The following is a 25,289-nucleotide window of genomic DNA, read 5'->3' as shown; positions in this document are numbered from 1 at the left end:
TGGAGCTCATCTCGAAGAACATCACAGGCTTCAACAAGAATATGATTCAAGCTGTTAAGACCATCGAGAACATCATCGGAGGATTCCGCTCACGCATTCGATCCATCGAGAAGGATTTACTGCGCGACTATCAGACTTTGGAACACACCCTAGATGTTCGTGTCAAGCGACTTGATCAGTTGGAGAAGATTGTCATCGCCCAGCGGCAGTCCATTGGTCGGCCAAGCACCATCCGAGGTGGAATGGTCGATCTGAACTCTGCAGAGCTTACGAAGCTTAGGACAGAGAATAAAACTCTACGGTCGGAGATCCAAGCGCTTCGTCGGAGCACAACCAACACGGTATCCGATACTACCCGTGACTCAGCCACTCCTGCTGGTTCCAAACGCACGAGTGTGGCTCAGTCTTTGCTACGTCACCACTCCTCCTCTGCTGTTGACGGAGTGCAAAACCAGCCCGACCACCCATATCCACAATCGGTTGGGCTGCAGACGAGCGAGCAGAGGTGGATACATCGACTCAGGGAACTGGAGCGGCGCTTGAAAGCCGAACGGGAGGCAAGGCTTCTCGATCGGAGCGGAGCGAGAAAGAGGCTGGAGCAGAAGGTTGAGGAAAATGCGGATCTGCGAGCCATGCTGGAGCGTGAGCGGGAGAGGAAGGGGGACGAGCCTAGCATCAACGGCGGTGGGTCGGCCCGTGGTAGTGGCCGAGCCAGTGCCCTCGGCAGCACGCGGCACAGTGATGGTGACGACGACATGTACTAGTAATCTCCGTTTGGCCCGTCACGGTTTCATTCTTTGCACTGTATCAGTCCACCGCTCTTCTTCTTGCTCATGTTTTGTCTAGCGTTCCTCTTCTCTTTCCAACGGCATGTATTATCTGGAAGGGACTTAGCGTTTCGCGCATGCTGACGTTTGGGACTGGGATGGAATCTAGTACGGGAACTAGTGGTGTTAAGGAGTGCATACTATTATTTGCATGTCTGTAATGGATAGCAGTTCGGGGTAAGCAGTTCTGTTATACATAACATAAGATGTTCGTTTAGTCACCAGTGACGGCCCGAAAAACTTGTTCACTATGGGTTCAGCCTTCGACAGTGTGAATGATCGTGCCCTGGATGGTTCGAAAGAAGAGCTGAAGCCCTAAGTCTGAAATGCGGACATCTCACCGAGCGTTATCCGGCACTGCTGCCGCAGGAACCCTCCATGAGATCGCACACATGCCGGTTTTCGTGGTTACTCGTGGAGACGTGACGCTGAAGTTGGTAATGTTCCTGCATAATGTTTGACGAGCTCTGAGCTCTGGAGGACAATTAATGGACATGACTCTCTCGATCTACTTCCGTGTGTCTGTGTGTGCTTGCCCGCCCCTTGTCCACTGTGAGGAATAGTACAGTTATGAAGGATTTATGAAGGATGTTCATGAGCTTTACAACAATGGCTAGAATAGGTAGCCGTACAATGCCATTTTCAGACACCACCCACGCCCCAAAAATGCAGGTCTATATATACAGAGTGAAGTCGATAGGTTTACAGATACCTCTTCTCGCTCTTCTCCTCGTAGCACTGGATCTTATCTCCGACCTGGAAATCCTCCCACCCGTCAAAGGCGATACCGCACTCGGTGTCTTTGCGCATTTGATCGACGTCTTTCTTCTGGTTCTTGAGCGAGTTGATGACACCTGTGTCATGTCAGTAAGCGAAAACCTGTAGAAGAGCATGGACAAAAAGCTCGCACTCACCATCGAACACCACCTCGTCTTTTCGGAGCACCTTCACCTTGGCTCCCTTCTCTATGATACCGTTTCGAACTTTGGAGCCAGCAACCCTCAACTTCTTCTTTCCGCCTAATCCAATCTCAAAGATCGCTGCAATCTCCGCCTCGCCAGTGACCTTCTGGGTAACCTTGGGAGCCAACTTCTCGCTCAAGAGTGCCTTTACATCCTCGACGACACGGTAAATGATGTTCGAATCTAGAATCCTGACACCCTTCTCTTCCGCCAGGCCGGATATGTGACCTGGCACAGGCGTGTTGAAATTGACGATATGACCTTTTGCAGCAGCCGCATGCTCAACGTCGAACTCGGAGGGCGAGCCAACACCGGATCGCAGGATACGTGTACCGACTTCATGGTTACCGATTGCAACGAGGGAATCGATGACGGCTTCCACAGACCCGGAGACATCACCCTTGACGATGAAGCTCACGAGTTCAGGTCCGCTCTCTTGTGCCGTCTTGGTTGAGACCGCATCTCCTCCATTCGCACCAGCCTTGGCGGCAGCTTCTTGAGCTTCGCGACGCTCTGCCTCCAGACGACGCGCAGTGTTAATGGCTTCTACATCCTTGGCCATTTGCAGGCGCTCGAGTTTCTCCTTGCGCAACTCTGCCACCTCCGATGCCTGGTCTTCGTCCGCAGCTTGCAAAGCTTCATCTCCCGCCATCGGCTGGTCCCGCCAGCCGTCAACTTCGACGGGCGTGCCGGGTCCCGCTTCCGGCACCACGGCGCCTGCTTCGTTGCGGAGGGTTTTTACGCGTGTCCAGGTGTTGCCAGCAACGAGGAAGTCGCCGGGGCGGAGCGTGCCATTGCGAACCAGTATAGTGGCGACCCGTCCATTTTTCTTAGTCGAACCCTCGAGCACCCATCCTTCCACATTGGCCTCTGGGTCCGCGCGATGATCCAAAACCTCGGATTGCAAAGAGATGGCATCCTCCAGATCGGAGATGCCCTGACCAGTCTTGCCGCTAACGCACACGGTCTGAACGTCTCCACCGAAATCTTCGACCTCGACGCCATGACGCCCGAGATCCAGCTTCACCCGCTCAGGGTCCGCTTGCGCCTTGTCAATCTTATTTATGGCGACAATAATGGGAACCTTGGCTGCCTGCGCATGCTTGATTGCCTCGACGGTCTGTGGCATGACGGAGTCGTCGGCGGCTACGACTAATACGACGATATCCGTAACGTTGGCACCGCGAGCGCGCATTGTCTCGAAGGCGGCGTGACCCGGCGTGTCTAAGAAGGTAATCTTCTTACCGGAGGAAAGGGGAACGCTGAAGGCACCAATGTGTTGTGTAATGCCTCCAAACTCCGTGGCAGCGACGCTCGTGCTGCGCATATAATCAAGGATAGTCGTTTTTCCGTGGTCGACATGGCCCATGATGGTGACCACCGGTGGGCGATGAGGTAGCTTTGCGTACTCCTCTGGAGATAGCGGTGGGGCAGGGTATAAATCGCCATCATGTTCGCTCTCGACCTGGATGACGGGGTCGAAGTTATATTCCTGCGCCACCAGGGCCGCATGCTCGGCATTGAGGATGTGATCGTTCTGAACGTCCTCGAATCCCAGTTCTTCCAGCTTTTTCACGAAGTCTTCTACGCGCAGTTTCAGCATGGATGCGAGATTGGTGACGCTGATGTACTCTGGAAGATAAAGTCGAACCGGTTCCGCTTTTGCGAGTTGTGCAGCCTTCTTCGCCTCCTCACGTAGCCGCTTACGCTCCGCCTTACTGACATATATCTCATCTTCCTCATCCATATTGCGCATAACTCGATTACGCCCTTTTCGTTCTTGGCCTCCTCCCCGGCGACGCATCGGTTCCTCATATCGATTACGGGTTTGCTTAGGCAAGCTGTCGTCATCGATCTTGAATTTACGACTCAGCCGTTCAAGGGCTTCTGCCTTTCTTCGCTCCTCTTCCTCGGCAGGACTGCTCTGCTCTCGAAGCACGCCGTCCTCCCCAATGATGCCCTTTTGCTTCCACCCTTCTGCAGCGTCCGCTTCGGATCCTTGCGATTCTTGTTGCGGTCTAGAGAAAGGAGCCTGCGGCTGCATACGAGTTTGCTGGCGGTCCGAGTCTCTTTCTGGGCATTCCCACTTCCTATGGCCCTGTTGCCCGCAAGTGAAGCAAGTCACCTCTGTCCGCGCATCTCGTGCGAGGGGTGTATATGATCTCGGCGCCACATTGTTGTTCGACTCGCTCGCATTACCCAGCAGGCGCGCCAGTTCGTCTTTGTCTAGTTTGGGGCGAAGAGGCGGAGGATGTGAGACGCCCGCGTCCGTAGTGGACGCAGGATTCGTGCGGTTGACCATATTGTCCCTTCGCCGCAAATGTGGAGCGGAACCGAATTGAGGCCCCTCCTCGAAAGATGGCCCGTTTCCCATTCTCACATTGTACCTGTTTTGAGACTGATCACCGCGGTTGGGTGTGTATCTTTCAGAGCGCTGATTCGGACCCCGGCGGTCGAAAGGGTTGAGATTTCGCTGCGAACCATACCGTTGCGCCTGTGGCCTATCAAAAGGCCGCGACTGAGAACCCGTCTTAGCCCCTGCCTGTGACGCATCATTTGATGTTTGCTGAGGCTGTGGTTGCTGCGGAACAGCAAACCGCTGGCGCATCAATTCCATCTGCTCCTTGGGCGTGAGCGGTCGAGAACGAGGCGCCGCCTCCCTGTAGAGCGAATCCGAGGCATTCTGAGCTTTGTTTGACGAACTGAGGTGCCTCCGTTGAGGGAATTGAGAGCTCGCAATTGGAAGTATGGCAGCGGTAAGTTGTCTAGTGGCGCAGAAGATGCAAACCTCGCGGGCAGAAGACACCTGTGTGATGTGAGCAGTGTTCTGGAGGGTACAGATTGCTAATGATGACATCGGACTCGCTTACCTTCACTCCACTGGCTCTCCGCATGATCTATGCTTGTGATGTCGGCGCGAAGCTGAGTACCAGCCGGAAAGTGTTGGGAAACGGATGGAAACAATTCTGTGGCGCAGGAGACCAATGAACCGCCACGTGTGGCTGACCGCCGCGGACCTGAACCCAAACCTCGACATCCTCTGCTCTGAGGTGCTACCCTCTCCCGCCCCATGACACTGTCATGCTCGCACCTGAGGGTATATTTAGCTGCCATCACTACATACCATCCCTTTCACGATGCATATAAGCAGCTAGGTGACTGGCGCGTTACCCTAAACCAGGCAAGCGGGAAGTCGCTCATTTCCTATTATTATCACCATGATGCAGTGTTGATGCCTTGCATTGATAACCGCTGCTACCTCAAACTTCTCGCTCCCCGCAAAGACTATATGCAGTTATTCTTCTCTGAAGCCATGCTTCTCAGAGAAGGATCACTCGCCGTTCAGCTTCTCAGATGGCCACATCTCCCTCCACTCCTCACACACCCGCTTTTCTTCGTCTCACCCCTGCGCTACGCCAAAGGATATACTCTTATCTACTACCACCCCATCCGGACGAAGAGACTACAACGATTGTATACGATCTGAAGTTTCCCTATCTTCAGCACCCCAGCTCCACAACATTTACGCCGCACCAGCTTGATATCTGCACATGTCCCCTACAGCCACTGCATCAACAAGACGCTGAGAACCCGAGCCCCCCTGGGTGCAACGACCACATCTACAGCCGCTACATTTGCTGCGGTCCAGAAGTCATTGTTCGGCCCGGAACTCATACAGCCTGGGTCCTCCAACAAGCAGGCCCAGCCTTCAATGTGCTCCGTCCAGCTACCGATGAAGAACTCCAGCGTCGTCCGCACGCCGGCATCGTCTTGGTCAACAAGGCCATATACAGCGAGACCCTGCCGGTTCTGTATCGCAACCGCAACTTCCTGCTCCTGACTGGGATATGTTCACGTGGCCGATACCAGGCGTATGCAACGCAAACGTGGCTTTCAGGACTGAGTCCTCTCGCACGGTCCAATGTGACGTCTCTCACTCTACTCTGCCATAGCAACGAGGAGGATTGTAGAGATGAGGATGCTCAACTGTCATACACGGATTTTGCGAGATTTTGTCTAGACGAAGTGACAAGTTTGCAGCGTCTCCGGCTAAAAGTATGGCCTGATGAGAACGGCATATCACTTCGGCCTTTTTCCATCTTGTTGGGACGGCCTGATTTTGCCATTCATATGGTGGAGCATCTTGATGTTGACGATGTCTTTGTGTTTCGAGACGCTGCGACATTTCTTCACTATTGCAATCAGAAGGAGCAAGGATAAGAACCCTTCTAGTTCCGGAATCGATAGGCGTAACTATCCAATCCAATAAGGAGGTTGTGAAAGCGGAGCATGATAGACTGATTCCTGAAATATATCCAACGGCGCCTTCACTTCCCTGTAAAATTATGTGCTTCCATCACTGTCTCGGCTTCGTAGGTTTGAACCAGAGCTAGTGTGTAGCCTCGCCCCAGACTCTTTCTCAATAGGAGTATTCATTATCCCTAGGCTGCCTAGCGCGCTCCGACTCCCCTTCCCACAGATCGTTCTTGGGCACAGCTCCATATAGTTCCACACTGTGCGGTATTTCTCTATACACCATCGCGAAATTCATATCCTTTGCGAAGTGGAAGAATTGGTGTAAACCTGGCTCCAGTTTCATATCCACCTCAACCGGAAAAATCTTCGCACTCGGAAATCTCAGAGGCAAAAGATATGGTACGAGAGATGCACACAGTGCGGCAGGTGTCTCAATATCGACGCGCAGATATTGGATGTTTGGCGATTCTGAAAGCAGCTCGCAATATTCGGACCAACGTCTTAGGCCCCATTTCTGGAAAATACTCCATTCAGTGACATAAGTAGATAAATGGATTTGGCGGATTGTACACCACTGAGCTGCTGACAAGGAGGATTAGAATGCGAGAAGGGAGGGGCTTCCCCTAAAGTGGAAGATATTGTCGTGGTACAATATTGAAGCGCTTCCCAGTATCTGTCGACTCCACCATCAAAATCAATAACTCCTCTAATGAACTTCCAAGTTACTCACATAAGCCGATATGTCAACAAAAAAGCCAAGAGTCTATCGTCCGTTTCGGTGATAGGACGATGAACGTAGTAAGTAGGCTCTCTCTGTTCTCCATAGCATGTATGCTGCCATGTTGGAAACACCGAATCCATATCATTGCACCACTACTGTGACCATGCTCGCACTTTCGGCATCGACGCATTGCCGGTGATGTGAAGGAACCACCCGGGTTACTAAACACAGCTCTGAACACCAAGGTGCGAAGCTCCGGACTCAATATGTTGAAGAGGGCCCAGTCCAACTGCAGATTCATCGTCGGTCGCTTAAAGTCCCAGCTTGCAGCGGCCATGCTGGAGGGAGGGGAGGTTCGAATATGGAATGAGGGTTCCGGACAGCTTTGCCTTCCGCATGGCGCCGATGGACTAATTTTACTATGGCTGGGAATATTGTCCAGTGTATAAGATAATGGTTGCGGAGTTGGAGTTAAGTGGACGGAAGAGTTGAGCGTACGGAAGAGGCGGATGTGCCACTGGAGATTTGGAGGTTCTCTGGCTGTGCCACATCGAAAAATCGGCTACCAAATTAGTGGCTGGTCGCGCCTTAGGCGAGAGGAGGGACATACATAATTATATCGATTCTGAACCGCCCCTTTATCCATTGCGTTCCTGAAATGCGGACGACACTATGGATTTTCATAGTCTGGTAGACAATCTATCGCGCGAATGATATAGCCAAATGACGAAAATTAGCTTCGATAACATGTCTTGTTTCTTCACCGATCGCCTCACTACATCTCTTTTATAAACTCCATATACACTCAGTCCGGTGGTATCGTACAACCATCTAGTTTGAGTACACCTTGCTAGAAAGGGCGCTTCCGCATGAGATCATACATCCTTTCTCAACTTGGCGCCGGCCCATAGCACCGGAGCGAGATGTTTTGGTAGGTTGAGACCGAACAGAGTGGCAAACCAGAGAATCGTACAAACAGCGATTGGGGCGAGGAGAAGATGTGTATGATTGAGAAAAGGGAGCGCATTGTATCCGAGGAAGGTGATTATGAAGTAGTAGTTGAGCGCGACGAGGTAAAGCGAGTTTCCTAGGAGAAGAGACAGCCTTGGGATTCGAAGTTAGGTATCTGTCCTGGACATTGTTCACTGCTATGAGACTCACCAGTATTTGCTTGCAATGACTGGCATGAGCAAGAACTGAACAAAGTACAAAAACACCCATATTGGCACAAATGCTCTTATCGCAACGTCCCAGCAGTATCCGAACTCGAGCTCGTTGTTGCCGTCGCCATCTTCTACGTTGAACAGTCCCTGCCTTCGTCGACCGGGCAAACCCTTCACACCCGGTCCGAGGAGCCTGCCCACGAGAAAATAGAATAATGTCGCTATCAAGAGAGAAAGAAGAAGGAAGTGGATAAAAACAAAGACTAGCATTATTCGTAGGGTGCGCGGAAAACCATCGGCGTAGGCAAGACCCCATGCGAGCGAGGTAAGGAGGAGGAAGAGCGAGAGGAGGTAGGTGAATGATGGGTCCGGCCGATGCCATGTGTTTTTGGTTTCTAGATTTGTCTTAGTTTCGTTATGCCTATCGAAACACGGGATTGATTCGAAACTGAGATGCTCGTGGAGGCTTACGTTTCTAAGAGGGAATCAGTAACGAACGAAGCCGGGGGGGTAAAACAGAGGTTCATACATGATAGTATATTGACCGAAAGACCTTCTTCGGTGCTATTATGAGGTTCAGCATTTCCCATAATGCCATTTCAAAGTCCATCTGCGGAAACTTGAACAAGCGTTTGAAGAAGCGAGGCATTCTGAGGCTTTCGCTGCGGTTCGATGGTGTGGTGCTGCCGAAGTTGGACGGCCCACCTGTTGGCCTCGGCAGCGAAATGTGCGGGTTCATCGTGAGCTGTGGGTGGCATGCGCCGGGGAGGCTTGCCGGAGTGTTTGGAAAGAGGATGATATGTAGTTGTGGTAGACGTGTGGCGGTGCTATGACAACGCTCGGGCCATCTGATGGCTGTGCCAAGCTTATTGTCCGTCGCGACCGACAACCTTTGACTTCAAAAGCTCGAGTCAAAGAAGAGCACACAACCTTCCTCTCACCAGAATCAAACTGCTCTGCCATCCTGCGCAGCGCCACCCCGAGTTCTTTCTAGGCACCGACACTCTGACATTGCAGATCATTTTCATCGCAATTGAGCCACTCCTTTTCCAGTCGCCGCTGAACCACTTTTTGACACGCGACCAAAAAGTAGCTGCCACATCTCTGCCATCCACGTCGCAATGGCAGATATGGATCCAGAGAACGCTTTTCTGGAGTCGCAAAGAGAGTATGACCCTGCGGGCAACTTCTCCAGTGCGCCGACTCAATCTGCTCCCGTTGACGAGGACGACGAGGAAGCGGAGTATGACCCGGCGGCATTACTCCCTACGGTTCCCACGCACGATGAGCCCGCCCCGTCCGATCGATCGGCGTCGATGCCGCAATCCACTACGAATAGCCCGCCGACCATGATGGGAGGCGATGCCAAACAGCCCCCTGCCGCCGCGTCCGCATCGACACAGTCGAAGCAGCCTCGCACTGTTGGGGGTTTTGTCGTTGAGAGTGAGGATGAGGATGATGAAGTACCAGACTCGAGACCTCAGACGACGGGGACTGCATTACTGAGTACGAATGGGCTGTCTCATTCCCCACAGGGTTCTCTTACACACACTGCAAACAATACAGTATCCCCAAACAATCAACCATTACATAGTGTACAAGATCTGGGTCATGCTGGTGTTTCTTCTTCCACTTCTGTCCCTGTCAATGACGCTCGTCCTACACAATCGCCCGCTGTTGCTAGCCAAGGTACGCCGGTGCCAGATGCTACTAAATCGGCTGGCGCCACCCAGCCCAACACTGTCTCAGCAACGCCCTCTACTCTTGACACAGCTGCTGCTTCTTCTCTGCCGAAGCCGCGTCTTCCCCAGGATCGCGTCGGGTTGCTTGAAGACCGGATCTCTGACGATCCTCGTGGTGACACCGAGGCTTGGTTGAGTCTGATTGAGGAATTCCGCAGGCGGCACAAGTTTGACGAAGTTCGAGCACTCTATGATCGTTTCTTCAAAGTATTCCCCTCAGCAGTAAGTCTACCTCGCGATGTCCGTCGTCAATCTTGTTAACCTAGAAAGGCCGAACAATGGATCGAATATATCAACATGGAGCTTGGGCTCGATGAACTGCAGCGGGTAGAGAAGTTGTTTGAACGATCAGTTTCCAACAACCCCCATGTCGGGCTCTGGTCGGCGTACATCAATTACATACGCCGCATTCACAACATGGAGAGGGATCCTGAAAAGGCTCGTCCCGTTATTAACCAAGTCTACGACTTTGTTCTCAATGGTATTGGCATCGACATCAGCTCGGGCCGGATATGGTTAGACTACATAGAGTTTCTCAAGTCGAGCCTCCCCGGTGTTCTCGGTGGGAGCGACTGGCGCGACATGCAGAAGATGGATACGCTCCGGAGAGTGTATCAACGCGCAATCGCCGTCCCAACGAACTCGACATTGACGATCTGGAAAGAGTACGATAAGTTCGAGCATCAGCTGAACAAGGCAGCGGTAAGGAATAAACCATATCACTTTGGATCTCCGGTACTAAGCTACAGTAGGGCCGAAAACACCTGCAGGAGCAATCGCCATTCTACATGACGGCGCGGAGCGCTAACAATGTTCTGGAGAACCTTACTAAGGGAATCAACCGAACAACACTCCCAAAACTTCCGCCCGTGAAAGGGTTTGACGGGTATGACGAATACATGAATCAGGTTAACCTGTGGAAAGCATGGATTCAGTGGGAAAAGGAGGATGCACTGCTGGTCAAGGAGGAGAAGCCGGAGTTGTACAATCAGCGGGTTATCTATCTTTACAAGCAAGCTCTCATGCCCCTCCGTTTCTGGCCTGAGTTATGGTACGAAGCAGCAGAGTGGTGTTTCCAGAACGGCTTGGAAAAGGAGGGAAACGAATTTTTGCAGAACGGAATTGATGCGAATCCGGAAAGCTGTCTTCTGGCTTTCCGTCGGGCACATCAGCTGGAGCTGGGCGACTACGAGGACGGGGACAATGCGGGTACTCGCAAGGGCGAGGCCGTTCGTGCTCCGTTCGATCGGCTACTCGACGAACTATATGAGCTTACCAACAAGACAAAGAAGCGCGAAGAGCAAGCCATTGCACGGACCAAAGAAGCATTCGACGCGCAACAGGCTGCCGAGGAAGCCGCACGTGCTGCGGCGAATAAGGAGGACGAAGATGAGGATCGTGACGAGGAGCTGGAGACGGCTAAGCGGGTCAAGGAGAAGGAGGACGCCCTACAGCTTCAGATCAAAGCCATCTCGACCGGGTTCAATGCCCAGATGACTACACTGAAGAAACTCATATCCCATACCTGGATCGCTCTGATGAGAAGCATGCGCCGTATTCAGGGAAAAGGGTCACCTGGAGGCAATCCACCGGGTTTCCGCGGCATCTTCGCAGCCGCTCGTAAGAGGGGAAAACTGCTCAGCGCTACGTATGTGGCCAGCGCCCTGATTGAACATCACTGTTACAAAGACCCAGCCGCTACCAAGATCTTTGAGCGTGGGCTAAAGCTTTTCCCCGATGACGAGGAGTTTGCCTTGGAGTACATTAAGCATCTGATGAAACTTGACGATCTCACCAGTAAGTGATTTGAGGCATGTGGAAGGGAATAAAGGCTGACCCGGATTAGACGCGCGTGCAGTCTTCGAGACAGTGGTCAACCGGTTGACGCAAAAACCGGAATCTGTCGCGCGAGCCAAGCCTCTTTTTGCGTTCTTCCATGATTACGAGTCGCACTTCGGAGAGCTCGCACAGATTGTGAAGCTGGAGAAGCGAATGGGCGAGTTGTTCCCCGAAGACCCTCAGCTTACTCGTTTCGCTCAACGGTTCGCTTCTGCTTCCTTTGACCCTACTGCAGTTCGGCCAGTCATATCCCTCAAAGCGCAGATGAGACCGCCAGCGTTGACGAACGTACTCCCAACTGTTGAAGAACCACCGGCACCCCAAGCTGCAGTGCAGGAAAGTCGACCTTCCCCCGTCGTCCAATCCCCACGTGTTCAGCCAGCATTGGGGCTGGTTTCCCACTCCCCGAAGCGACCATTGGAAGATGTGGATAACGAGTTGGCACAGCCGCGGAAGATGATTCGTGGCGAATCGCCCTTGAAGGGTGCAGCGGGACGCCGGCTTGACGCTGCTCGGAGAAACTTGGCACGCGCGTCTGAAGGAGTAGCCAGCACGCCGACCGCTGCTCCTCCGCAGCCTCTTCCCCGCGAAGTCACGTTCATGCTTTCGCTCATTCCTCATGCAAGGTACTATAACCTTGACATCATCTTCAACCCTCAGAAGGTGGTGAATTTGCTCAGGGGGATGACGTTGCCTGACACAGTGCCCTCACATGCCCCTACGCCCGTCGCTCCTGTTGCACCTCCTCCGGCTCAACTCAACCAGCCAATGCATCATTGGGGTGCGCCTCCTCCGTCGAGTATGGGTAGCGGTAAGTTCGTTTCTACTTAGGTGCTGTTATGTCCATATGCTGACCCAGGCAGGCTACTACGGTCGCTGACAGAGAGACATGGCCCCCCTTCGTTCAGAAGTTGGTGTCAATATATCTAGTGACGCCGCTGCGCCTTAAGACATCATTCTATCCTCTCGCTGGAAGCTATCCTCTATTTTGACACAGTCCATTTTCATTGCTTGGTGTACGGGGTCTGGGAACCTGGGGCAGGGCAGGTCGGATGCACCAAGACTGATTTTGATCTTGGAAAGCTGTAATCATTGCAAGGTTCAAAGCGGTTATCATGTGCCAGAGTAGGAGGCCTCATAGGGTATCGTAGTGTAATCCCGGTGAAGATGTCTCCATGTTTCCAGCCTCTCCAAGCGCGGGTGTATGCTATAGCTTGCGTTGCCATTCGTGATGCTCCTTTCCGTCTCAGTTTGCCTATACAAGCTTGGACGCGTCGTACGACAACGTGCTTTCGCTCCAGTCTCGCGTGGGACATTACTGCCACAGTAACGCTTGTGTAACCTGTGTAACCAGTGCAATTAGATAGGGATGCAATGTTAGCACTACACAGCGAGCCGCTGACGCGAGTGAAGGTAGACTAGTCTAGCAGCGAAAGCATGTCAGTCTCGCTCTTACTATGCGGCTATTGCTCACTACGGTCCCCAAACCTACTTCACTGCCGAGCTGGCTTCTATCATCTCCACCCACTGACCGCAATCCGCAGGTAAGAGAGTCTGCGAGTATACGTCAGTTAGAGGTTTCGTCGCCGCCTACACTCGCCGACCGCCTTTTCCTTCGCGCGGGCGGGAGGCTGCTTCGCTCCTGCCGTTTGACCGCCTCGTCTCCCCTCCGACTATATAACAACCTCCTCCCACCCCCATCCTTCCTCTCTTCTACATCCCACTCCTCCTCCTCCTCGCCTCTCTCAACTTGAACTCGACGACTCTTCCGCCCTCTGCTCTCTGCTCTCGGCTCTCGGCTCTTCGCCCTCGGCTCTCTACCCTCACCCCACTACTCTTCTCCTCTTCTGCTCTCCTGCTTCTTCGCTCCTCCTCCCTTTCCACTTCATCTCTTAATCTCTTCTCTCGCGCCTGCCCTCAGCTGCAAGCACTCGTCCAAACCGCCATCATCACAAGAAGCCTCCGGTGCTGAGCATCATCACCAATCTCACCAGTACCACGGTAAGTTCCCCACATGTTTTACATTTTTCCTTTGAGCTTCGCATGCACGCGCCAAGCCATGTTTGGGTCCATGGCAAATTTTGTCAACTTACCTTCACATCGACTGTCGTCCCTCCACTTTCCAAACTTTCGCCACATCACCAGCATCTGGGTCTTTGAACTCTAACCACATTACATCTGCTCTTCTCTTTCGAAGCACATAACATCACTCAATTCTCTTTTATTTTAGCTCCTACGGTCTCTGACTGACCTCAATCAGCTCCGGTTCACAATCTCACCGCTCGACTCCGGCTTCCTTCCATTGCTCATTCAGGTATGTCACGCGCGCCTTGTCTCTTCGAGATTCGATCTACTTTACCGCCTCATCTCCCTCTTCGCGTTTGCGTATGGGGGGTGAGTCGCGGGCACACGTTGCTCAGATGCCTCATTTTCCATGATCCCACCAATGAAATTATGCTCTTTCAGTTCCAACTAACCTTTGAAACAGATCATCATGGCTGGCCCCGCAAAAGCGCGTGCGCAGGCGGAGAAGAAGCCGTCCGCTTCATCGGATTCACAGCCATCGGGCGAAACAGGGCAGCGCACCACACAGCGCTCAATACCGCGCCTTGATGGGAATCGAGACCGCCTTCCGGGGCTACACGCTGTTGATTACACAAAACACACCGACCTCAAGAACCTGTCTGAGTTTCTGGGTGCCGGGGGTTGGTACACCGCTCGAGGAGTAAGTCATTTCCTCCATCACCTGCAGCCGTGTCTGTGGGGCCACGCAAACACTCTGAGATACCCCCAACTGTTCCGCTTCCACATTTCATGTACACTTTGAAACATGACGGCTTGTTTCTCTTCTTTCGAACACGTCCTCTTGCACCTGCGCCGCTCCCTTCGAGAAAGTATTTAAACCCCTCTCCCTCCACATCATTCTTCCTCCTCCTTCCAATACATCCACACATCTACAACTCCAACCTTGTCATCTCCTACTCCCAATCTTCTGAACATTACGACCGTCATGGCATCCGCGGACCAGGCTGCACATCGTACCAATTCGCGCATTGAGGGCGAATTTGGGATATTCCGAAATTTTGACTTGGTTCATGCTAACACATACAAGTTTGAGATCCCAGATTCTCTTCCTCAGCGTCCCAAGGAGCTGAACAAGTATGGTCGCGAGACTGCTGTCGCCCTCAACACGTACAATGTCATCGGCGCTCCAACGAGGATTGTTCATCAGTACGATGTAAGTTCTGTCCACACTTCTGAATCTTCCGATGCTGACCTGTTCAAGATATCTTGGAGCAAATCCGTCGATCCCACCAAGCGGGGTCTCATCAAGAAACTATGGAATTCGAAAGCCGTCAAGTCTCAGCTCGGTGAGCCCCAGAACCTCTGGATTTACGATGGGAACAAGCTTGCCTGGTGCAGCAAGTTGCTTGACCGTGAGGAGACCCGCATCACTGTCGACCTCGATCAGGAACAAGGACGAAGCCCTAAGCCTGACAAGTCTAATGTGCATACCATCTACATCAAGCATACCCGCAAGGTCGATTTCGCAGCCCTCCAAGCCTTCCTAGATGGGCGCGCTTCCTGGTCCACTGAATGCATCGACACGATCAACTTCCTGGACCATGTCCTGCGTGAGCGCCCTTCTCAGATCTATACACAGATCAAGAAGTCGTTCTTCCAGAAGGGTGAACAGCGCTTTGATCTAGGTGGTGGCGTTGAGGCTTTCAAGGGTGTCTTCGCCTCTTTGCGCCCTGTCCTCACGGGTGACCTAAAGAAGATTCTGTCAATCAACGTCGACGTGGCCAACGGCACGTTCTGGCGTCCTCAGGAACTCCTCCGCGCGGCTTGCCAGGTCTTCCGCTGTAGTTCTGCTCCCCAGTTCATCCAGATTGTCAAGGACGCAAGGCGCGATTGGAAAAACTCCTATGTGCGTAGGGATCTGGCACGCTTCAATCGGGTTGGTGTGAGCGACTTCCACCGCAAGGACACCCGCAACCAGTGGACTATCGCCGAGATCTGCCAGAAGGATGCGCACGAAGCCACGTTCATTGATCCTGACGACCCAGAGAAGAAGAGGGAGATTTCCGTCTACAACTACTACAAGAAAAAGTATGGGATTACTCTGACATCTGGAATTCCTGTGGTAAAGGTAACCAAGAAGATTCGCAAGAATGACGTCTTCTTGCCAATGGAGTATCTGAAGATCGACGAAAACCAGCGCTACAACACGAAACTGAGTGACACCCAGACGTCCGCCATGATCAAGTTTGCCGTAACGCTTCCCCGGGACCGAATGAAAGCAATTGAGTATGGTGTTAGGCTTCTGAACTGGGCCCAGGATCCGTACCTCCTTCACTATGGCTTAAAGGTTAGCCCAACTCAGTCAAAGGTCAATGCCCGCGTCTTGCCATCTCCTGCTGTTGGATTTGGTCCCATCTCCAAGCCTTCTACAGTCGAAGCCCGCGATCTTGTAGCGGGACGCTGGCGCCTTGATGGTAGGAAATTTATTGGCCCTAATACGCGGGAGATTGGTGCCTGGGGAGTCTGTGTCATCCAGGGCAAATTTGGTGCGAGCAAAGAGCAGACTCAGGCGTTCGTCAACAATTTCATCAGGATCTACGAGGGCCATGGAGGCCGGTTCAACACCTCTAATGCCGCCCCAGGCCGCCAGCCCAAGCAGCCGTTCATCTCTCCTGGCAATTTGGCGGACGGTGGTGAACTGGTTGCTAAGGCATTCAATTCGACTGGCAACTACTTCAACAGCCGGCCTATGCTCATGGTCTTCATTGTCAACGACCGCAATGCTGAGGTTTATCGACGCATCAAAAAGTCCTGCGATTGCCGCTTCGGCGTTCCCTCTCAGATTTTGCAATCTAAGCACGTCATCAGCAATTCACCGCAGTACATCTCCAACGTTTGCATGAAGGTCAACGCCAAACTTGGTGGCTGTACAGCTATTGCTAAATCAGTCACTATCCCAAAGATTGCTCCTCAATCTGTTGGAAAGCCCACCATGGTTATAGGGGCTGACGTTTCTCATCCTGCTCCCGGCGCTGGCTCTAATGAGAAGGCCTCATTTGCCGCAATCACGGTTTCTGCCGACACTACCTATACTAGGTACTGGGCCCAGTGTCAGACTAATGGCAGTCGCGTTGAGATGGTGACTACGCAGAACATCAAGGATCACCTTGGCGATATGGCCAAGATGTGGATGCAGCGCGTTGGACAAGGCCGCCCTCCTCAGCGCGTTCTGTACATCCGTGACGGAGTCTCTGAAGGTCAATATGCAGCTGTCCTTGAGGAGGAGGTTCGCGATATGAAGAACGTCTTCGCCGCAATAGGCGTCCAGGTCCCGCAGTTCACCGTGGTGATTGCTGGAAAACGGCACCATATTCGCTTCTTCCCGCAGCAGGGTGACAGGAACGGCAATCCTCTCCCAGGAACTCTCGTGGAAACTGGCTGCACTCACCCGTTTGAGTTCGACTTCTACCTTTGCGCTCACGTGGCAATCAAAGGCACCGCTCGTCCTATTCACTATCAGTGCATCCTAAACGAGGGCAAATGGGAGGCCGCTGAACTCCAGCAATTCCTCTTCGAGCATTCATACCATTACGTTCGGTCTACTACACCAGTTTCACTCCATCCTGCAGTCTACTACGCCCATCTGGCCGCGGATCGGTCTCGCGCTCATCAAAATGAATCTCCGGTTTCTTCTGGCAAGAAGGAGGCCAAGCCTCCTCAAACTAGCAGTGGAAGCGGCAAGTCAGTGGAGGTTAGGCCTCTTCTTGAGTTGAACAAGCAGCAAGGTCTGAAGGAAGTCATGTGGTTCGTCTAGAGCCTCAGCGCCCACACTGCGATATCTCCTCCTTCTCCTCCTGCTCACAAGCAATGGAATTGGCATGGGAGCACCTACATCACTGACAGTGGCATCCCCGGCTCTCTTCCAACTTCGAATTGGTTTCGTTTGTCATGGCGGCTTTTCTTTTCTTTTCATGGGATCATTGAGGCCATCGGCCGGATCGACGGTATGGCGGGCATAAGGGGTTTCTGGTCTCTTACTCTGGCCCTGAATCTGCTCTGGAAATCCTCTCCGGATTTCTGGGCTTCCTGGCTGCAAATATAGATCTCATAACATGTGGCTAGTGCAATTGAGCATATATACTTATAATTGGTGCTTTTCAGTGTGTATGACTGTGATTTGTGGCAACAATCTGGGTGTGAGGGCTGCAGACAGACTGTGGAGATGACGGCGGCGATTTGTAGATTCGAGTGGTTGGATCGGCAGTTATCTAGGCGATTCGACTTTCCAGGTCATATACATTTTGTTCACGCATAGATTGACTGCGATTTACAAGATGGGGTTGAGTATATTGGCAATGAGTGGGCTTGCGTGGACTTGGAAGCTGAGCTCAAACAACAGGGTCACGAAGGGCGCCGTGCCGTGCCAACATGGCGGGAGGAGGCAGGGGAAAGCATTGGGAACATGGCTACGGAGTCCGAGGGAAGCTATCCAACAGGCCTGGGAAGAGAAGAGTTCAGGTTTCCTTTCGTCGCCGCCTTGCACAAGACAGTCTTCCAGCGTGTCATTGCTGGAAAAAGGAGAAGGCGTTGGAGTGGGTATTTGCCGGGAGGAAAGCTGGTATACTAACATGAACTTAAGAGCGGTGTATGATGGGAGCGGGAACGGGGAGATAGATGGGAAAGGGGTAGATGTGAGGCAACTGTGGAATTGTGCGGTTGAAGGAGAGGTTGGTGGCTAGATATTTGCCAAAATATTTGGCTGGGCCGCGATGGGGAGAGAATCTCCGAGATCTCGGTGACGGAGACGGTTTCTAGCGGCGACGGAGCGCGGGTGGAGTGGGAGATTGGGAAGTAACGGTGTTGGTGGATGAGGGCGGGATGAAGATTGAGAAGGACTGCTATATCTGTGGGAGGGTAGGCGGGGAGCGAGATGGCGAGATGCATATACACGTCGGAGAATAGCAGTGTGCACGCACAAGGGACTGCGATGCACGTGGCTACTTCTACTTCTCACCTCCTCACGATTCAAGGGGAAGCGGGACGAAGCTTCAAAAAAAGAACAGAGAGGGGAGAAACGAGGAAGGAAACGAGCAGCGACGAGAGAACAACTCCATCGAAGATCCTTCCACAGCTGGAGTACGCGAAAACCCACCGGTCGAGCGAGGCGGGCAAGACACAGCGTGAGTTCTCTCTGCTGCGGTCCTGCATTGTGCCTAACGAGAATGCGAAATGAACGGCATTCGATAAAGGATACGGCGGAAAGCGCACCGTGAAGTGGTATATACCCACTGCGTAAAGCGCCTGCAAGTAATGTGGGGCCGACTCTCGATAGGTGTTCGGCTTTCTTCACTCACTCGGCCTCTGCTGGAAGGGTGGGAGGGCCTATCTAATCACTGGTCGAAATGGCGGGACAGGTGGACGACGGGCTCATCGCCAGAAAGCCAACGCACACATGTACGGGACGAGACGAGCGAGGGTGATGGCAGTGATGGGAAAGGGGAATGGGGAATGGGAGTGAAGGAACTGTGGCGGGATGTGCAGAGGATCTATCGTTAGAGTGCGTATCGAGGACGGGAACGAGGTTGGACGGGCAGGCTGCAGAATAAGAGACAGCGAGGGATTCGTAGAAGATGAGATGTTGCAAAGGAAAAGGAGGAGCAGAATTACTAGGCGCCCTTCAATGAGGAAACAAACGTGAGAACCCGACTCCACAAGAGCCAGACTACTCCATGCATTTCTATCATGATCCGAATCGCAATCTGTATGTACCCAAGTCCATCCTCGCGGCAAATCACCTCTCGCTCCAAGCCGACAAACGCCCATGGCGATATACAATCCAACTTCCAACCTCTACTTCCTCTTCGCCCCCTTCTTCGGCGCCTTCTTCATAGCCGCCTGCTCCCTCCTCTTCGCCTCCCTCTCCAGCTGCTCCTTCTTGGCCCTCTCGTGCTCCGCCCTCTCCTCCGCCTCGGCCTTCTTCCTCGCCGCATCCGCCTCCCGCTTCTCCCTCACCAGCCGCAACCGCTCCAGATCCGCCCTGGCCTGGTCCGTCTTTCCCTCGGCGTGCAACTTCTCGTACCGCTCCCTCGCCTGCTGCGCCTGCAGGGCCTCGCGCTCCCGGCGCGACAGCTGGCTCGGATCCACGGCCTTCTTCTTGCCCTTGTCGTCGCCGTCCTCGGCGGCGGCGGACGGCTTAGCAGCCTGACTTCGGGCTTTGGCCGTGTGGTTCGGATTCGCGGGCATGTCGTCGTCGTCCGAACCCTCGCCGGCGTCTTCCTCTTCCTCCTCGCTGTCCGTGGGGAGGTCGCCCGGTGCGGCGACTTTTTGCTGCTGCTTCGCGATGGCGGCGGCTTTGCGGGCTTTGGCGGCCGCGCGGCGCTGTTCGCGCGTCATTTCCTCCTGTTGGGGTTGGGCGGGGCCGGCCTCGTCTTCGGAGGATTCCTCTTCTTCCTCGTCTTCGTCTTCTTCGGAGGATTCTTCGTCGATGGGTTTGGTTTTGGTGGCTTGGATCTGCGGGGGTAGGTTAGCTTGGGGGTATGCGAAGGGAGGGAGGGAGGGAGAAGAGAAAGGCGAAAGGAGAAAGTTACTCACATCCCACATGCCCATGACTTCACCATCCGCATTCAGCGGCTGCAAGTCGCGCGAATAGTGCTTCCCTCCACCTCTCTTGTGCTTGTTGAACTTGCCGCCGCGGCCTCGTGCGGAAGACATGATTGCTACGGGTCGTTCGATTTGGGGATCGGTGAAGGAGGGGTTGTGAGAAAAATCGGGGTTGCGGGTTGGGAGTCGGTGCAAGAGGCGGAGTCGAATTCGTCGTTCACGTTCTCTGTCTATCTAGTGAATGTGGCGGTTCAGGTCGCTCAGGACGCCGCTGCTGTGGGCGAAGGTTTGTGGTGGGAGAGATAGGGAGTGCGGGGGACACGCGACAGTTGTTCGGGCAGAATACCGCGGGGTATTCCAGTGCCTGAAGCGGGACCGGTGGTTGTGCTGCGAAGGACCTGTTGCTGTAGCAGGTCGAGATTGGAGGTCTTGGACGGAGAGGGGGCAATGTAACAATGATTTCCCCGTAAGGAATGTGAACAACCTCGACAATGGAGCTCTCAAACAACTGAGTTCTGTTCAAGAATCACCATCCCCTCTTAGCGCCGAAAACCCGCCAAGTCATCCTCCTGCCCCTCCTCTCCTCTCCGCCCCACCGTCCACGCGCCACTCCGCCCGCCGACCGTCTCCCCAGCCACCCCAATCCCAATCCACTCTAGCCCCGCTTACCTAACCACAAATTCTCCTCAAACCACCCATTCTCGCATCCCCCGACCTCCTCTTCTCTTCTCCATGAAAACGACAACCCTTCATATTCACTCTACGTTTCCAAACACAATTCAATGAAACACTGGAGGGGAAAGTGGAGGGGAGAGGAGAATATGTGTAAAAAGCAAGATCGTCGGCTTACCTCCTTCGCTCCGGCCCTGATTGTAGGGCCGTGGGGTGCGGGCAAATTTTTATGACGGGACATTTTTCTTTGTGATGTACGAAGTAGAGGACTATGTGATGTTTGGCGTGGAAATTTGGTGTTGGAAATGGAGCCGGAAGGTTCATGTGCTTCATTTAATCATTCCTATGTGCACACTTCATGAAACATCTCCTCAAAGCATCGCTTCCACCAATACGGAGTAGCTGGGTAGGTATATCAAATCGAGAATACCAGCAAAACACAGAAAAGATCCTCCATATGCTGATCCACCCTTCGACGAAGGCACAAAATAAGCAAGCTAGATGGGATGCAGCAAGTGCAAACAGTGTACATATGGCTCCAAATCTCAAAAAAACTTGCCCAGCGCGAGCCCATAAAATCCCATTGTGCTCCACTCTACGCCAACTCCACAAAATCGCATGCAAGCACGCTATGCTAGGGTTATGCCTCACAAAAGCAGACTGTACACCCACTCCCAACTCCAAGCCTCTTTTCAATCCACCACTTGCTACGACCGCCTACGTCGCATCATCCAAATACCCAATTCCACAAAACTGCCTCAGACTCCTCGCATCCAGACTTTTCATCAGGAGCGCACTCAGCAAAGTCTCCTTCTTCGGCAGCACATCCGCCTTGACGCGCCACACGTTCCCGCCCACACTCAGCGTCTCCATATCCTCATCCTCGTCCTCGTCGTCGCTCCTCTCCTCTCCCTTCTCCCCGTCCTCCCCATCGGCCGACATTGCCCCATTCCGATCCCCACTCTTCCCTCCCTCCCGTTGCTTATGACCATTCACAGCACCTCCAACCGAGGAAGAGGACGAAGTCGCAGGACCCCCTTTAACAAGCACGCCCCCATACATCCCCTTCGACTTCTCCCCCAACCGCTTGATCATACTCAGCGCCCTATGCACAATGAGCTGAAACCCCTGGACGTCGTGGTCCATCGGTCTCTGGCCCCTTCCCTGCGCCTGTGCCTGCGCCTGCACCTGTTGCTGCGGTCCATACATGGCGTCCGTCGCACAAAGGCTCATGGCGAACTTCAGCAGACTGACAGCCCAGCCGTCCTCGCTCTCGAGCCAGGATCTGCAGACACCCGTTTCGGGGCCGGGTGCGAGGCTGGCGAGGATGTCGGCCGCGAGCATGCCTTGCATGAGGTACGGTTTCCGTAGCTCGGCGATGCGCGCTTCGTACTGCCGGACGGTCGTTGGCGCCGTCTCGTGTACCTGGTGCAGGATGCCTGATGTGCGGTCGGGGACGACGGCGATGGCGAGGCCAAAGGCGCGGGTCAGGAGGTCGTATGGTGGTGACGAGGTTGATTCGTTGATGAAGATCTGTTTGTAATAGGTCCGGTTGGGGTCGTCGCGAGCGAGGAGTTTGGCCAGGCTGTCGACGGCGGAGGGGAGGCAACGGTGGATGCGCGGGTTGTAAGGGGTGAACTTGACGGGGACAGTGGGACGCGGGATGGGTGCAAAGGCGCAGAGGAAGTGGAGAATGATGTAGGCGTCTTCGCGGGAGGGCAGGCTTATTTTTGTGCTCGTGTTGGAGAAAAAGGTGACGAGATCTTTCATGAAGTCGAAGGTATTGACATGAGTGCGGAGAAGGAGGACCCGGGTTCCGACCAGCCGTATTGCGTTGGAAAAGAACTTTAGGACTTGAGGAGTGGATAGAGCTGCGTGGTTGATCTCGAGGAAGGACAGGTTTCGGAAGATGGTGGTTATTGCGAGCAGGCGGTCGGCCGTTCGGTCCAACTCGTAGGCTTTGCTTCCGAATGCGGGTGGATCTTGCAGAGAGTACACCTCGGCGTTGCAGTTATGCAGCACATCTTCATACGGCGTCAAATCCACGATGTCGCTAACTTCGGGATTGTCGTTGGCCAACGTGTCCAGGAGGTCTTCACCGTAATCAACGAGTACCTCCACCAAATCTTCGCACTTTTCCAGTTCAAGCGTCAACTGCTGTTCATGACTGAGTTTCGCGAGCATATCTAGTGCAAGTCTAGTTTCTGCGTGAAGGCCGGACCGGATGCTCATGGTCAGAGCGCGTATGTCGATGACACCCATCTCCGGCAACGACGGGACATTTGGCCGGTAGTATACCAGCTCATCTACGCGCTTCTTGAAATTCTCTGCGTCGAAATCTAATCCGGACCACCGATCTATCACCCTCCACGACGGCCTGTACGTCACTTTACCTTCCACCATATCGGTAGGTAAATTGATCTTCTCAACTGCCGTCTCCTCCTTGGCTTTGTCTGGAATGGGAGGCGCGGAGTGGACTCCTGCAACCGGCGAAGGCTGATCTGGGGTAGACTCGAGCTGCCGGCTCAGGCTCTTGCGGTGTTGCTCCAATGCGCTGCTAGGTGGTTTTCCTTCGGTCTGTGGTGTACTGCGGCCATTCACTCCCTCCAATGCGACATTATTCTGCAGTGGCATCATCTGGCCGAGCTGCTGTTGCTGCTGCATTGCCGCATCAAACGTCGGCTGTTGTGGGGTCTGTTGTAACGCAGGATTGAGCTGTTGCTGCTGCGCGGCCGCGAGTCTACTTTTCTGCAGCTGCTGCAAGTACTCTGGGTTTACCGTCGTGTTGTTGGGTGCGCCTGGTATTGAAGGTCGGGTAGGCGACATTTGTGGTGGCACTCCTGCCATATGCGGTTGCATCTGATTCATCCTTTGTCGTTGCTGTGACTGGAGAGCGTACTGCTCATAGAGCACCAGATTTTGGCCGTACGCAATCCGTAGCTCCTCGGGCGCATTGGGGAACTGCCTCAGGTCGAAGCCCATGGTCTGCGCGACTTTTGCCCACTGACCATTCTGGTTGACACTTTTCCAGCCCCTAAGCTTCATGACGACATAGTAAAGGTGCTGCAGGTTGATAACTCGGCCAGCAGCCATGGGCTGCATGTTGAAAGGTCGGTTGTTCTGGGCCATGAATGCAGCTACATTCTTTACAAAGGCTTGTGACTGATCGGGTACATTCTGTATCTGGCCCTGCATCATTCCCGGCCGAGCGCCAGCATATTGCATCGGCATTCCCTGCATCTGACCAGCCTGGTGCCGTTGCTGTGCAGCGAAGTTGCTCGAGGCCAGATTATTCATCTGCTGCTGCTGTTGTTGCATTTGCATCTGATAGCGCCTCTGTGCCTCTTGCTGGCGACTCTGCAGATGCTGCGACAGCTGGACGCCCTGATACTGTCCAGCACCGCTGGGATCAAATGGTTGCTGCATGGGAGCGCCTTGGTTGAAGCCCATGGGTGACATTTGGGGAGCGTGAGGATTCTGCGCCGGCGACTGCATTCTTTGCGGTACGACTTGGCCGGGTCGGAAATGCTGATTCTGCATGGTAGGAGAGGGAGTATGTGCGAAACCCTGCTGGGGGAAGCCGAATTGAGGTTGTTGTGATGGGGTTTGCGAGCGCGAGAGGGCGGCGCCGGTGGAATCGCGTTTCTGAGGTATCGACGACATTGGGTACGGTCGGGTGCCATTCATCTGGGGATTCGCGATGGCGCTGGGATCGATAAATGAGGAGGGATCGTACATGCCATTCTGCGGCTGTTGGAACTCCATCTTTGCCTAGGCGCGACCCGCGCCGGGGGGAAGAGCTTCGATGGGGAAGCGCGGAAAGAATAGACTTTGGTAGGAGAGGCTATGAGACGGGCCCAAAGCACCTGTGAGCATGATGTTAGCGGAGATGTCCATGGAGCTGGGGTGGTCGCGGGACGCGGCGCAAAGATTGGCGCGAAGGAGACGGAGCTGTTGGGGGAAGAAGACGACGTGAACGGGGCACGCGCTTCACCACACCAGGAGTATTGAGGAGACATTTTCTGCATACATGGTCGAGAATCAAGGTGGACGGCGATCGGAGACGGGTGAGGGTCACGTACCGAGCTTTCCTTGGACGCGCTCTGGGGGGCTCTGGCACGATGGGCTCAGGACAGAGCGAACCTTGGGCGACATGCGCCGAAGTGGTTAGTCAGCAACCTTCGACTAGCCCATACTTGTAGTCACGAGGAGGACGTGCTCGCCTCTTCGCAGCGACGGAGCGACGACGACGACAGCGCTGCAGAAGAGCAGAGCAACGACAACGACAATTGCGACGATGATAGCAAGCAGAGAGTAATTCACGGATGCAGGGACAAAGCGCAGAGCAGCAGGAGCACGCGTTCGTCGCGCCGCGGCCAACCAGTAGTGGAGTGGCTGCGGTTGCCGGACACTCAAGCCTACCCAGTCTAATCCCCTTTGGCGCCGAACCCGGGTTCAACAGGGCCATTTGGGACTCGTGG

General features: G+C 53.8%; 8 protein-coding genes across 8 annotated transcripts; 3 read left to right on the top strand and 5 right to left on the bottom strand.

Annotated features, from left to right (window-relative positions):
• Positions 1 to 1,274: 1,274 nt before the first annotated feature.
• EI97DRAFT_257623 (initiation factor 2) lies at positions 1,275 to 4,913 on the bottom strand. The gene is made up of 2 exons (XM_033794193.1): positions 4,660 to 4,913; positions 1,275 to 4,595 (listed from the first exon to the last, which is right to left on the bottom strand). Exons 1-2 carry the CDS (start codon positions 4,681 to 4,683, stop codon positions 1,692 to 1,694), a joined length of 2,928 nt encoding a protein of 975 aa, XP_033656078.1. The 5' UTR covers positions 4,684 to 4,913; the 3' UTR covers positions 1,275 to 1,691.
• EI97DRAFT_431764 (uncharacterized protein) lies at positions 4,856 to 6,135 on the top strand. The gene has a single exon (XM_033798014.1). The coding sequence runs from the start codon at positions 5,144 to 5,146 to the stop codon at positions 6,008 to 6,010; it is 867 nt and encodes a 288-aa protein (XP_033656077.1). The 5' UTR covers positions 4,856 to 5,143; the 3' UTR covers positions 6,011 to 6,135.
• Positions 6,136 to 6,515: 380 nt separating this feature from the next.
• Positions 6,516 to 7,527, bottom strand: EI97DRAFT_257602 (uncharacterized protein). The gene is made up of 3 exons (XM_033794192.1): positions 7,378 to 7,527; positions 6,777 to 7,329; positions 6,516 to 6,726 (listed from the first exon to the last, which is right to left on the bottom strand). Exons 1-2 carry the CDS (start codon positions 7,411 to 7,413, stop codon positions 6,790 to 6,792), a joined length of 576 nt encoding a protein of 191 aa, XP_033656076.1. The 5' UTR covers positions 7,414 to 7,527; the 3' UTR covers positions 6,516 to 6,726; positions 6,777 to 6,789.
• A 115-nt stretch (positions 7,528 to 7,642) lies between these two features.
• EI97DRAFT_373453 (UNC-50) lies at positions 7,643 to 8,579 on the bottom strand (the record flags this gene model as incomplete). Its single annotated transcript, XM_033795403.1, has 3 exons — positions 7,643 to 7,871; positions 7,929 to 8,335; positions 8,460 to 8,579. The coding sequence occupies 3 exons, from the start codon at positions 8,577 to 8,579 to the stop codon at positions 7,643 to 7,645; spliced, it is 756 nt and encodes a 251-aa protein (XP_033656075.1).
• A 261-nt stretch (positions 8,580 to 8,840) lies between these two features.
• Positions 8,841 to 12,453, top strand: EI97DRAFT_257553 (Suf-domain-containing protein). Its single transcript, XM_033794191.1, has 5 exons — positions 8,841 to 9,894; positions 9,943 to 10,374; positions 10,425 to 11,469; positions 11,519 to 12,322; positions 12,375 to 12,453. The coding sequence occupies exons 1-5, from the start codon at positions 9,052 to 9,054 to the stop codon at positions 12,389 to 12,391; spliced, it is 3,141 nt and encodes a 1,046-aa protein (XP_033656074.1). The 5' UTR covers positions 8,841 to 9,051; the 3' UTR covers positions 12,392 to 12,453.
• Positions 12,454 to 14,005: 1,552 nt separating this feature from the next.
• On the top strand, positions 14,006 to 17,521 carry EI97DRAFT_465816 (Piwi-domain-containing protein; the record flags this gene model as incomplete). Its single annotated transcript, XM_033801497.1, has 3 exons — positions 14,006 to 14,236; positions 14,624 to 14,749; positions 14,798 to 17,521. 3 exons carry the CDS (start codon positions 14,006 to 14,008, stop codon positions 17,348 to 17,350), a joined length of 2,910 nt encoding a protein of 969 aa, XP_033656073.1. The 3' UTR covers positions 17,351 to 17,521.
• A 1,685-nt stretch (positions 17,522 to 19,206) lies between these two features.
• Positions 19,207 to 20,656, bottom strand: EI97DRAFT_465815 (uncharacterized protein). The gene is made up of 2 exons (XM_033801496.1): positions 20,128 to 20,656; positions 19,207 to 20,046 (listed from the first exon to the last, which is right to left on the bottom strand). Exons 1-2 carry the CDS (start codon positions 20,245 to 20,247, stop codon positions 19,387 to 19,389), a joined length of 780 nt encoding a protein of 259 aa, XP_033656072.1. The 5' UTR covers positions 20,248 to 20,656; the 3' UTR covers positions 19,207 to 19,386.
• Positions 20,657 to 21,212: 556 nt separating this feature from the next.
• EI97DRAFT_431759 (uncharacterized protein) lies at positions 21,213 to 24,939 on the bottom strand. The gene is made up of 2 exons (XM_033798013.1): positions 24,891 to 24,939; positions 21,213 to 24,674 (listed from the first exon to the last, which is right to left on the bottom strand). Exon 2 carries the CDS (start codon positions 24,571 to 24,573, stop codon positions 21,526 to 21,528), a length of 3,048 nt encoding a protein of 1,015 aa, XP_033656071.1. The 5' UTR covers positions 24,574 to 24,674; positions 24,891 to 24,939; the 3' UTR covers positions 21,213 to 21,525.
• Between the last annotated feature and the right edge of the window lie 350 nt (positions 24,940 to 25,289).

The sequence above is a fragment of the Westerdykella ornata genome, assembly GCF_010094085.1.
Source record: "Westerdykella ornata strain CBS 379.55 unplaced genomic scaffold EI97scaffold_5, whole genome shotgun sequence".
NCBI lineage: Eukaryota > Fungi > Ascomycota > Dothideomycetes > Pleosporales > Sporormiaceae > Westerdykella > Westerdykella ornata.
The sequence above is the reverse complement of the archived record's forward strand: the minus strand, read 5'-3'. Positions and strand labels throughout refer to the sequence as shown.

What these genes read in the sequence shown, in the direction of transcription:
- EI97DRAFT_257623 (XM_033794193.1), bottom strand. Translation starts at nt 4,683, where the DNA reads ATGCGGAGAGCCAGTGGAGTGAAG. An exon ending in GGAGAGCCAGTGGAGTGAAG is followed by an intron (nt 4,596 to 4,659) that starts GTAAGCGAGTCC and finishes CACATCACACAG; the next exon opens with GTGTCTTCTGCCCGCGAGGT.
- EI97DRAFT_431764 (XM_033798014.1), top strand. Translation starts at nt 5,144, where the DNA reads ATGGCCACATCTCCCTCCACTCCTCACACACCCGCTTTTCTTCGTCTC.
- EI97DRAFT_257602 (XM_033794192.1), bottom strand. Translation starts at nt 7,413, where the DNA reads ATGGATAAAGGGGCGGTTCAGAATCGATATAATTAT. An exon ending in TTCAGAATCGATATAATTAT is followed by an intron (nt 7,330 to 7,377) that starts GTATGTCCCTCC and finishes CTAATTTGGTAG; the next exon opens with CCGATTTTTCGATGTGGCAC.
- EI97DRAFT_257553 (XM_033794191.1), top strand. Translation starts at nt 9,052, where the DNA reads ATGGCAGATATGGATCCAGAGAACGCTTTTCTGGAGTCGCAAAGAGAG. An exon ending in TCAAAGTATTCCCCTCAGCA is followed by an intron (nt 9,895 to 9,942) that starts GTAAGTCTACCT and finishes TAACCTAGAAAG; the next exon opens with GCCGAACAATGGATCGAATA. An exon ending in ATCAGCTGAACAAGGCAGCG is followed by an intron (nt 10,375 to 10,424) that starts GTAAGGAATAAA and finishes AAGCTACAGTAG; the next exon opens with GGCCGAAAACACCTGCAGGA.
- EI97DRAFT_465815 (XM_033801496.1), bottom strand. Translation starts at nt 20,247, where the DNA reads ATGTCTTCCGCACGAGGCCGCGGCGGCAAGTTCAACAAGCACAAGAGA. An exon ending in AAGTCATGGGCATGTGGGAT is followed by an intron (nt 20,047 to 20,127) that starts GTGAGTAACTTT and finishes CTACCCCCGCAG; the next exon opens with ATCCAAGCCACCAAAACCAA.
- EI97DRAFT_431759 (XM_033798013.1), bottom strand. Translation starts at nt 24,573, where the DNA reads ATGGAGTTCCAACAGCCGCAGAATGGCATGTACGATCCCTCCTCATTT.